Source organism: Phascolarctos cinereus, unplaced genomic scaffold (genome assembly GCF_003287225.1).
Source record: "Phascolarctos cinereus isolate Bilbo 61053 unplaced genomic scaffold, phaCin_HiC Scaffold_4;HRSCAF=312, whole genome shotgun sequence".
Lineage (NCBI taxonomy): Eukaryota > Metazoa > Chordata > Mammalia > Diprotodontia > Phascolarctidae > Phascolarctos > Phascolarctos cinereus.
The window spans coordinates 343712364-343724635 of record NW_027555847.1 but is presented as its reverse complement, the minus strand read 5'-3'; the positions used below and the strand labels follow the sequence as shown (position 1 = coordinate 343724635).

Sequence of the window (12272 nt, the reverse complement as noted above, 5' to 3'; positions counted from 1 at the left end):
TGTACTGATGAATTAGACAGAGCAGATCAAATTGCCCATCATCTGTCCGGGAACAATTGGTATATTTAGATAATGGAACTGCTTCCTTTCTCACATTAAAATCTGGTAACTGATAAAATGAATGAGTGCCCAATACTGACACTGCTAAAATCAACTTTAACCTATGCTTTTAGTTTTTGCTGAACTGCCAACTTAAGGTATTGCTCACCTAGAGTGTATCCCTTGCCCTATTTGTATATCAGAGAATTTCTGTAGCAGTCACAAAGAAAAGAACACATGTGGTGTTTTCTCCCTTTCTAGAGTGATTTTGAAAACGGCATTAAAAAATAGAATGTATGAGATATCTCTGTAGTTTCTATTATTCTCTATATTTTGTCTACCAAAAAGCCCAGTTTTTTGACCCAAGAATTTCTTCAATGTCCATTAATATCCATGAGGGTGGGATTTTTGTAGAAATAATAAATAATTCTTAAAGTTTCTCTATGACTGAAATATGTATTTTAAGATGCATTTCAGGCTAAAAAGAAATAAACAAAAAAGCATCTTCCAAATCTATAGGACCAATTTAACAAATGCCAGTAAAACTCTACAGGGAAAATGAAGAGGGGGGAGAAGAGGGGCAGAAATTTCAATGTCAAAAAGTTTTGATATGTTTTTGTCGTCAAAAGAAGGAGAGGGAAAGTGGTATTAACATTCTATAAGCAAAAATGTGTCTGATTATATTCAGAAAAAAAAATCAACTTCACATTAAAGACCAAAAAAGTTCTCTAAGGTGCGGGGAAACAAACTTTTGAACCTTGCAACATTTGACAACTGAGATATTTTTCTTGTTTACTTGATTGTCTCGTACATGAACTCGGGAGTCTTTAAAGTGATCTTTCACTTAACACAAGCAGAAGTTTTCAGACACTGTACTTGAAGATGTAGATGGTTTTTTTTTCTCAGTTGTTTCCAGACACACGTGCCTAATTGGACGCATACATTTGCAAAAGGACGCGATCTTACCCACCGCCCATCCCCCTTTCTCTGTTAAAACGTTTTTTTTTTTTTAAGTTGATATGCCTTTGGAATAAACTGTTCAATGGTAAAGGTTGAACTGGAGATCGCAGTAGCTATATCCTTTCACCAGTGAATATGTCCTCTTTTCTTTGAGTCCCCTTCTCTCTTTGTGTGGCCCCCCCTTTTTTATTTCATTCTCTTTTCTGGTGTGAATCTCCCCCTTCCTCTTCATTGCTTTTAGAGACAGAAGGTCATGTGAATATGCAACCGGGATTAAACCAACAAGGTGACTTGTTTGTTTGCCCGTTGGTGTTGAAATGTCAGGGGGGAAGTCTTTATTTGGTGCCTTTTCTTTTCGGTTTTTACGGTCGCCTCCTGGCTTTCGTGCAAGCTGAGATGTCTGGGTAAACGCTTCAGTGACTTAAAAACCAGCCCGAGCGGCAACAGCAGATAACTAAAAAAAATAGGATGGAGAAGGTACTTTCTGTTGGTGGCGAAGGAAAACCTCCAGAAAGCCCCTGGAGTTGTATGCTGTGCGGAAGGAAACGTGGAACACCTTAGAGGTGTCCTTCAGTGTGTGTGCGTGTGCGTGTGTGTGTGTGTGTGTGTGTGTGTGTGTGTGTGTATTTGCGAATAGATGCCTGACAGTCACTCTTCTCAACCTTTGTTTTCTACTTTAGGGGATACCCTTAGCTGTAGTCTTAGAGAAGTTCCGGTTTGACGAAATTGGGGGAGGGGAGGGAGGAAGCAGAGAAGGTTGGGCAAGCAAGACTGACCCATAACCTGGCATTTCTCTCTGTCCAGCCTCTTCCCAAGTAGCTCTGGGACTGGGAAATGAACTGAGTTTTCTAATACATTAAGAAATTTCCCACGGTGTCCTAAGATCAGAGTGTGTGCAGAGTAGAGGCAGGTATAGTAAAAAGAGAGAAGGAGGAAAGAAGAGGAAGACACGAGGAGAGAAACGTGTATATATACATATATATGCATATATGTAGACATATATACACACATATACATACATATATCTATATATATCGTGGGAGAGAGAGAGAGAGAGAGAGAGAGAGAGAGAGAGAGAGAGAGAGAGAGAGAGAGAGAGAGAGTTTCTGTTTTGTGATAAAACTGAATCCTTTATCTTTCTTTTCCATTTTTGGCCTCTGTATGCTAATGCAATAGTAGTATTGTACAGAGTAGTGGTAAACTTGGTGAGCCAGAGAAATGAATGAAGTGAACCCCTTTACCCCACCTTATTCTCTCCCATCCGGCGGCCCGCTCAGGTTATACGGGATAAAGTGCGCCAAGTGCAGCATCGGTTTCAGCAAGAACGATTTTGTGATGCGTGCCCGCTCCAAGGTGTACCACATCGAGTGTTTCCGTTGCGTGGCCTGCAGCCGTCAGCTCATCCCCGGGGACGAGTTTGCGCTGCGGGAGGACGGCCTCTTTTGCCGGGCGGATCACGATGTAGTAGAGAGAGCCAGTCTGGGAGCCGGCGACCCTTTGAGCCCCCTTCATCCTGCGCGACCGCTGCAAATGGCAGGTACTTCTCAGTCCTCGGGGGATGGCATGAGTAAGGCAGAAGCTACAGGGCCAGAGCCCTACCCACCTCTTTGGAGAAATCCAGGCTTCTGCAATAACAGCAGCTGCAGCAGCACAGACCAGCAGTTAAATGGAGTGAGGCACTTTGTTGTTCGCGCTCTCTCTCTCTCTCCCTTTCTTTGACATTTTTCTTCCATGGGGATAAATAAGCTTAATCTATACTTACACATTCATATACAATACATATATATTAATCACAAAATGCATACCTACCTCTGCATGAGTACATGTGTATACAGTCTGTGCATATACACAGGCATATACCCTATATAGAACTTCCAGATTATTTTTATCCTCCAAAGCATATTTTACTATAAACACTCCTCACTGCCCCACCAGGTAATTTCTCAGTGCCTGCTTAATTAGAGGGGTGGAGACCCTTAGCCTTGTAGTTTCCTCCTTTTCCAAATAAGAGACTAGGGAGAAAGCGAAGCTGGTGGATATTGAGTCTTCTGAGCCCCATGTTGGAAATAAGTTTTTATTTTCAACGTTTTGACAAAAAGGGTGACCAAAAAGATAGAGACTAAATAATTGCAGGTCGGCACTCAGAGCTGTAATTTAAAACTGTCAACAAGCTAATCTGCAGTAATTGGTTTTTAAAGGAGGTCTGACTCTTTGAAACATTTTTATGTGATTTGACAAGAATTTCATCTTCAGTTTGGCATAGTTCACTTCAGACTGGCCCTAACTTGGAAGTTGACTGAGTCTGGGAGAGGGATAGGGGCTGGATTCTTGAAAAGTATGAAGTATTTTGTAGCTTGCAGAATGCAGGGCTATCCTAGGAAAAGGGGTGGTGGTGGTGGTTAGAACAAAGAAAGGTTGGGAGGAATTGAGGCCATGGGCAATGAGGCAAAGGAATGTTCTCCAAAACCAATCTTTCTGTCTTGAATAGAGTTGCCTGCTGTACGAAGTTTTTAAGTGTCAGTCTACCCATAACACAGGACATGACAAAACCATGGTCCTCCCCTCTCTGCCTTCGGGCAACATTCAGAGATCTTTGTGCATATTGTAGCCAAGGATTTGGAAGGAGCTTATACCGGCCAGAGACAAGGGTGGCAACATGTGCTGTATGCAGCAAATACTTTCTTTTGGAAAACAGTAGAAGAGAACAAAATATTATCATGCTATGGGGCACATGACTTCACAACAGCCATTTATCTTGAGTTCAGACAGCAATGGGCAGATAGTTTGAGTTTCCTTTTCCTTTGAGTGAAACAATTCTGAAATGTTCAAAACAGAGTTAACATTAGACTAAAAAGAAAAAAGGATCAGGACTTAGAGGGACAGACAGACAGACAGACAGACAGACAGACAGACACACACACACACACACACACACACACACACACCCAACATCATCAACATCATCATCATCATCATCATCATCATCTTCTTCTTCTTCTTCTCCTTCTTCTTCTTCTTCTCCTTCTTCTCCTTCTTCTTCTTCTTCTTCTTCTTCTTCTTCTTCTTTCTTCTTCTTCTTCTTCTTCTCTTCTCAGTAAACATGAGTCTCACTGCAACAGTAAATTTTTGGCATTTTGGCAAAATTTTCCTATCTCCTTCCCAGGGAAATTCTCTTTGGAGTGAGTTTGCCATCTATTTCCCTGAGGATTTCCCACCTTCAAATCTTTACCTTCCTTTGGCTGTCTCTTCAAGGGTAACCAGTCCATACCCACACACACCAGGACAGTCATCTTTGTCTTTCTATCCTCAAAGCAAAAACTTATAGGTGACAGGCGTATTGAAGCAGAGGTCCTGAATTTTCTTTAGAATGGATCTCAATTGAAACTCAGGGCCAGTGGCAGAAATATTACTGAAACATGTATACTGGGGTTAGAGGTTTCAAGGGGAAGTGGCAAATGCCTTTTTAAAAAATGTCCTTGTTGTGTTGATGTTATGCATTGACCCAGACTGGGGCCTGGGGGTTGAAATTTACTATCCCAGATTACTCAACATTGACCTCTGTTTAGGACAGAGACAGATTTTATTTTTCCTTTCCCCTCCCCCAACAACTTCCACCTCCATCTCACCTTGGCCCCCATCCATTATGTATCTGATCACAAAAGAAATTAGAGTTGTCATAGAAATCCCTGAATTGAAAAAGAGGAGTTATTAGCAAAGCTTGATTAAGTTGATCCCAAACTCCCCTTTGCCATCCTCTCTCCCCAATTCTAGTTATCCCAGCCCAGGTTGCAGTAATCTCTCACCTTACCTATAAGAATCCTCTTCTTTTACAGCAGAACCCATCTCTGCTAGGCAGCCAGCTTTGCGGCCTCATGTCCATAAGCAACCAGAGAAGACCACCCGAGTCCGGACTGTCCTTAATGAAAAACAGCTCCACACCTTGAGAACCTGCTATGCTGCCAACCCCAGACCTGATGCTCTCATGAAGGAGCAACTAGTGGAAATGACTGGCCTCAGCCCCCGGGTGATCAGAGTCTGGTTTCAAAACAAGAGATGTAAGGACAAAAAGCGGAGTATCATGATGAAACAGCTCCAGCAGCAGCAACCTAATGATAAAACTGTAAGTGGTCCCATCTTCATTACTTCTTTCCCCCCCCCCTTTTCTTTATAGAGATAAGAGAAGGGAGAAAGATGCCTGGAAAGGGAGAGGAGAGAGTAAAGGAGGCCTGTATCACAGGAAGAGTGGAAAAATGCCTGAAGTGCAAAGATAGCCCAGGCCATTCCCAGCCAACTTCATGTGGAGCTTTGTTTCCAGCTAAGGTGGGATGGATTTTGTGCAGAGGAGAGATATCAAAATGGTTGCCTGTGCCATTTTGATGGTTTGCAGTCTTCGATTCTCCCCTGTGTTCCTCAGGGGTATCGTTGACTGTTGGAGACCTCTTTTTGAAGGAGGCTTAGGGTACTCTGGTCTCTCTAGCAGTCTGGGCTACACTATGTAGACCCAAACAGTTGCCCCAGGGCAAGTGAATCCCTGTTTCTTCCTCAGACTTTGTGGATCCCAGAATAGAAAAGAGGTGATGGGTTCTCAGAAGAAGGGAGGGATCAGGAACTCCCTATCTTTTAGGATATTTAGCTCATCTTTTATTCTGGATCGCATGTATGGAGGTAGGTGGGGGAAGAAGAGGATGAATATGCTGTTGTGTTCTGCAGCTCAGTAACGTGTCACACACACACCATAGACATAGAGAAATACATATTGTGTATGTGTGTGACAGACTTCCTAGGACAGATGAGGTGATCTCACTTAGAGAAGGGGGGTTAATTGTTTGTTTTTGTTTATGTTTTTAATTAAATCAAACTCAGGCCTTGGAAGTGGCTTTGGTCCCCAGGCCTTAGCTTTAAGAGCAGGTTTGGGGGTGGGGAGGATGAAAGTTATGGAATTTGAGTTTACTCCTTTGGTTCTATTTGTAAATGCATTAAATTCTGCAACTGTCATTAAACTTGGCTGGCTGGCCTCTGTGGCACGTCTAGGTTTCATTTGTTCACAATAGAAGCCAGCCTCAAATAAGACTTTGCAGGAAAGCTGTACACCAGTTGGGCTTAGGGAAGGGGGGTCATGGGAACTAGCTGAAACCCCCAGGAAAACCACATCTTTTGGAGTCAAAAGAGACTAGCTTTCCTCTTTTTTTCTCCATCTGCCTGATGGGAGTGGACACTGTGGGGTAAGAGCTTAGTTAGACTCTTAGTTTACCTGGTGGGAGAGAGGGAGAAAAGAAACTCCTGGAGGCTTTTAGTTTAAGGTCAAAGCAGACCTGAAATTACTTTCAGAATATTTCCAGTCTAGGAAATTAGGATAAACTGAAACACAGCTACTATCCATGCTCACGGCAGATTAGCTGAGTCAACAAAGGCAGCTCTAGAGATAAGATAGTCCACAGGTCTGTTTGCTTAGCAGTCCTGGACTGTGAAGGTAGGCCAGTTCATTAACATGTGGGATTGGGTGGTGGGACTTGTTTCTAGAATATCCAGGGGATGACAGGAACACCGATGGTGGCTGCTAGCCCAGAGAGACACGATGGCGGTTTACAGGCTAACCCCGTGGAGGTGCAAAGTTACCAGCCTCCTTGGAAAGTACTGAGTGACTTCGCCTTGCAGAGTGACATCGATCAGCCTGCCTTTCAGCAACTGGTAAGTGTCAGCTCTGTGTTGGAGGGGGCTGAATTCCTGAGACAGAAATGACAGAGAGAGAGAGAGAGAGAGAGAGAGAGAGAGAGAGAGAGAGAGAGAGAGAGAGAGAGAGAGAGGTGGGGAAGGAAGGAAGGAAGGAAAGAAAGAAGGAAAGAAGGACAGTTGTTTGCTTTGTCTTGCAGTTGGGGGAAAGAGGGAAAGCGATGATGGGGAAGAGGAAAAGCCAGAGGAAAACCAACTGCTACAGGTCTTTTATATGGCATTGCATAATTTGAAGATCTAGATTGACTGGTATTTCTGTTACTCAAGTGTAGTTTAGGGACAAATTCAATTTGATGCGTTACCAGAAGAGGAAGTATTTTGTTTATAATCATTATAGCACTTGATTTGCCTTTTATAAAGTTACTTCTCCTACTCCTGCTTCTAGATTATAATATATCTGAATACTAAAATAAGTGGGTTTTTAAATAAATGATCCATGCAAAATAATATAAACCAGTTACAGGCACCTCAACTTTCTGGGTGAAATATACACAGAAACATTGTTCAATTTTGCCTACTTTATATTATGATCTTAAGCTAAAAGGATTATGATATTGATATGTACAAAAAGCCTCAAGTACATGTATAGAAATGAAATGCTCATTTATGAGCTACATGTCAGAAGTAAATAAGCAGAAGAGATGTATTTGTAATTCATACATGCTAGCAGTCCTTACTTAGCTTGAAGGAGTCTTCTTAGATGAAAGGAAAAGAAGAATAAAGTGCAAACTTTTCTAAATTGAATTTCTGCTGACTGGCAGTTCAGCTTCACTAGTCAGAGTTTAGCCTTAATTCTTTGGGATATAAGAAAATGAATATTTTAAAATGAGGTCTTAGAGCTGAAAGGAAGGACTTTAGCCCAACATGTACATTGTGGAAATAGACTGGGGAAATTTAAGTAATCTGCTTAAAGGTGGAAAGTCAACTTGGTGACTTGGGGTAAAAACAAAAACAAAAACTTCTGTTATAGTCAGTAGATCCATGTTGATTCTGGGCTGTAAAACTTAGTGAGAATGGGCAAGTTACTCAACTTTCTTGAGTCTCATTTCCTTCATCTGTAAAGTGGGGATAATTCTTCAAAGTATTGTTATGAAGGTAGTGCTTTGTAAACCTTATTGTGCTACAGAAATCTGTTATCACATATAGACATATCTGATAAATATACAATATATTTTCTTTAATGAGGAAAAATGCATCATAGAATCTTTCTGTACAAAACTGAACACTTTCAAAACACTTCCCCCTTCACTCCAAAAGGAGCTTCATTCATTTCCAACAGAATACCCTTTGGCAATAGCACTTGCCCTATGGCAGTTGCCTCTCTAGCTCTGTATGTAAATTTTACATTGTATAGGTAGGCAAATTGGTCAGTAGCCAGTGGTATAGATAGGCTACCTACAACCTGACCTGGTTTTTTTTCCCTTAAGCTGGGCCAATCCTGTTATCAGCCATGTCTGCAGAAGCAACTTTGTGATTTTACAAAGGTTTTAATGGGTTGAAAATTTTTAAAGTCACAGGAATTAGGATTGAGAGGGCTAGCCATTTTAAGCCAGGTCAGATGAATTATCAAGCAAAACAGAGATCCAGGGAGATCAATTTTTCCACCCATATTTTCATGTTAGGTAAGAGATGGGGTCAGTAGGAAGTGGGAGAGGGGAGGAGATTTGGTCCAGAAATGTTTTAAAGCCCATTATTTAAAAAGCATTTGAATTGCTTTGCAATTCAATGAATTTAACATTGTAGCAGGCTATTACACGGAAAAGTTCAATGTAAAACAAACATACATATAAATACATAAATAAATAAACAAGCAAACAAATAAATAAATAAATAAGTGAATGAATGTATGAATGAATGAATGAAGTAGAGTAGAGTGGTAGCTCCAGGTGCTATTGGATAGAAGGCAAATCCAGTGAGATCTCTTTAGGATTTTGTCTCAGCCTTTTGGGTATCTGCTGGGTATTCCTTCACCAGACTTGAATTCCTATTGTGTATTTCTCAACTCATGGGAGACGCTTTGATGCATAGAGAAAAAGACATTAGCTGCTCCCAGGGCAACATGTAGCCGGCAGGGTAATTTTATTGTGTACATGCATGGAGACACTGCCATATAGTTTCACTACAGAAAACACATTTACTCATTAATAATTTAATGCAACATAATGTTGGGAATTCAGTTAGTGTTAGAATAGAGAGCCCTCAAAGGAAACAGTGGTGCTAGCAATAGTAATACTGCACTATGTGTCCAGAACTGATTTTGATTCCCACCTCTACTTAGAGTGTGACTTTGGACCAATCCCACTTCTGGGCTTCATTTTCTTCACCTGCAACTAAGGAATGATAATGCCTAGAAATATCTCACAAGGTCTTGAGGGGAGAAGCCTTCAATAAATGTGAGCTACAGATAATGATTTGAAAAAAGCTCTAAAAACAAAGTTTTCAGTTTATTCTCTGTTTAAGAGGGTGTTTCAAAACTAAGGCTTTTTTGTGCCTATCTTTTAATAAATATATGTATTAAATATATATAGTTGTGTGTATGCATGTGTATGTGTGTATATATATGTATACACACATATCTCTCATTGAAGGACAGATGCAAATAAGCCCAAATGAATCCTTAATTCATCACTGTGAATTTTCCCTCTGACATACATATCATGTGTACATATATATGTATATATGTATGTATGTATGTATATATGCTTATTGATGTGTGTTTATCATACATCAGGTTTAAAACATATTTAGTAGGCATATATACTTATAAATATACATATATTTATTCAGAAGTACATATGTGAATGTCTCTCTTCTTTCCAAGCCTCTTTTGATCTTCCTTTTCTTTGTAGGTCAATTTTTCTGAAGGTGGACCAGGTTCAAATTCCACTGGAAGTGAAGTAGCATCAATGTCCTCTCAGCTCCCAGATACACCGAACAGCATGGTAGCCAGTCCTATTGAGGCATGAGGAACATTCATTCAGTTGTATTTTTTTTCCCTGTCGGAAAAAGTGGAAAGTTATAATGTTGGACTCCAAAATAAAAGTATTTAACAACACAACTAATGAAAACTGAATCTGAGAATGGATGCTCCATGAAATGCACGAAGTCTGTTTTAATGACAAGGTGAAATGGTAGCAACACTGTGAAGACAATCATGGGATTTTACTAGAATTAAAACAAACAAAAACAAAACCAATTGAAACAACAAAAACAGCAAAACGCTATCCAATGATCATAGAAGTACTGAAAAAAAGACATTTTTAAAATGTAGAGGATTTATATTCACGGATCTCAAAAAAAAGCCTTTTCATTTCACTGTACATCTAGAATAAACAGAAATAGAGATTTTTCTAGTTCATCTTAACCCGAATGGTGCTGTTTCTATATTGGTCATTCATTGCCTTGCCAAACAGGAGCTCCAGGAGGTTTCAAAAGATCTCGAAGAGAAACTGGCCTCTTTGGCTGAAAGATTCATTGCAGGAAGGTGGAGCTGCATTGGTTTGCAGTGTTTTTAGTTGACTTTAACAAGGGGTTATTTGAAAACCTGGGTCTCTTAGCATGTCCTGTAGCTGGTTTCTTTTAAATTTTTATTCTTTTTTTTTTTTTTTGAGATCCATCCTCTAACAAGAAGTCTGAATCGACTTTAAAGGTTTTTGAATTCAGATTTAAAAACCAATTTATAAAGCATTGCAACAAGGTTACCTCTATTTTGCCACAAGCGTCTCGGGACTGTGTTTGACTTGTGTCTGTCCAAGAACTTTTCCCCCAAAGATGTGTATAGTTATTGGTTAAAACGACTGTTTTCTCTCTCTGGAAATAAAGAGGAAAAAAGGAAACTTTTTTTTGTTTGCTCTTGCATTGCAAAAATTATAAAGTAATTTATTATTTATTGTCGGAAGACTTGCCACTTTTCATGTCATTTGACTATTTTTTTTGTTTGCTGAAGTAAAAAAAAAAGAGAAAAAGGTTGTACCGTGGTCTTTGAATTATATGTCTAATTCTATGTGTTCTGTCTTTTTTCTTAAATATTATGTGAAATAAAAGCGCCATATGTAGAATTATATCTTCAGGACTATTTCACTAATAAACGTTTGGCATAGATAAAGAAATCAGTGCTCCGATTCAGGGTTCCTCTTTTTATATGTTTACACCTTAGCAGCTAAGCACCCGGAAATAAAAGATTGCATGCGATGCAGGTCCTGACAAAGTACAGTAGGTGTGATATTTTATTGCAAGTAGTTAATGTGCAGCTTGTAAATTTCGGTTTCAATAGTTGGATCAAAGCTGGTTGGAAGCCGTTAGCACTCAGCTGTGATAATGTTACAGGTTTTCGAAAAATGAGATGCTGCTCTCTGCCCTGCCCCCTAACTTCCCCTTCCTTTTTCCTTAGTATCCCCTCCTCTCTCTCCTTTCCTCTTTTCCCCTCCCCCAAACCAGGTGGGACAGTGCCCAGTTCAGAAAGGGCTTTGAAATATTATTTTAAGTAAGTGCTGTATACCAAACTCTCCTGCTTCAGTCTGTTGAAATGACCTGTATTTCAAGTATAAGCTCTTGCTAAGAGATTCATTTTGCTTGGCAAGTCAGGTATGACCATTATTTTTCAGTGGCTGCTGTCAGTCGATTGAGAAATGTTGCATCCCTGGTTTAGGGGGACCAGGGCAAGGAAGGAGCTTCTCTGCAACCAGGAAGCAGTGTGTTATTTTCTTGCCTCTTGCTTTTTCTTTCTGCCTTGATTCCTCCCCCTCCTTCCTATAATGATCGTCGAAGGAGTGATAACTTGAGGGGAGGGGGTGTAGGTGGCGGCAGTGAAAAGTCTCCCTCTTGGAGAAGAGCCGCCTGCACCCCAGGGTATCCAAATTCGAGATTTACCAACTCCTATCAGTGGCAGGGGGGTGGGGGGGGCAATTGGTGTGTGATCTTTTTGACACAGCTTTCCCTCCATCTCCCCTCCCCCTTCCCCAGCTGGATTTTTAGCCAGATCTGAAACTGCCGTCTGCTATAAGCTAGAGACCAAGAGTTGTGCAAAGGCAACCCTCTTCCTATCCTTTTCCACCTCTCCACTCTCCCCACAAGTTTCTTTTCTATTTTATCTGGCTAGGTAGAACTCATCTGCGCCAACCATAGGGGAAGCAGGGCTCCACCCGGCCCCCCCTCCTTCTCCGAAGCCCCTCCACGATTTTCAACTCCTTGGAAACTAGATTCATTTTTGTATGCGCGACTGTAATGCCGTTTGGAATATTTGACAACTCTTTCAATAAATATGAAATCTACCTTACACTGCAGTGCGTGTGTGACAAGTAACCCTTCCATTCTCAGAGATGGAGTTTTGCTTTGCGTTCGTAACTCTGGGAATGGAGGTGCGGGTGGGGGTGGGGGCTAAAGACGCTTCGGTCTAGGTGGTGTTAGCCCCCTACCTCTCTAAAGTAGCTTCCACAGCCTCTAAACCTGCTTCTAGGAGGGAAGAGAGCTTCAATTAGCCTTTTGTTTGGCTTGGTTCTACATAACGGGTTAATTACAGGCTCTAACGCGGGGCACAAAGAAAA

At 40.9% G+C, this 12272-nt stretch overlaps 1 protein-coding gene across 1 annotated transcript; it reads left to right on the top strand.

The window, feature by feature from the left end:
• The first annotated feature begins 2217 nt into the window (after window positions 1-2217).
• Window positions 2218-11938, top strand: ISL1 (ISL LIM homeobox 1). Its single transcript, XM_020993916.2, has 4 exons — window positions 2218-2536; window positions 4833-5119; window positions 6520-6687; window positions 9579-11938. The coding sequence occupies exons 1-4, from the start codon at window positions 2218-2220 to the stop codon at window positions 9693-9695; spliced, it is 891 nt and encodes a 296-aa protein (XP_020849575.2). The 3' UTR covers window positions 9696-11938.
• The last annotated feature ends 334 nt before the right edge of the window (window positions 11939-12272 follow it).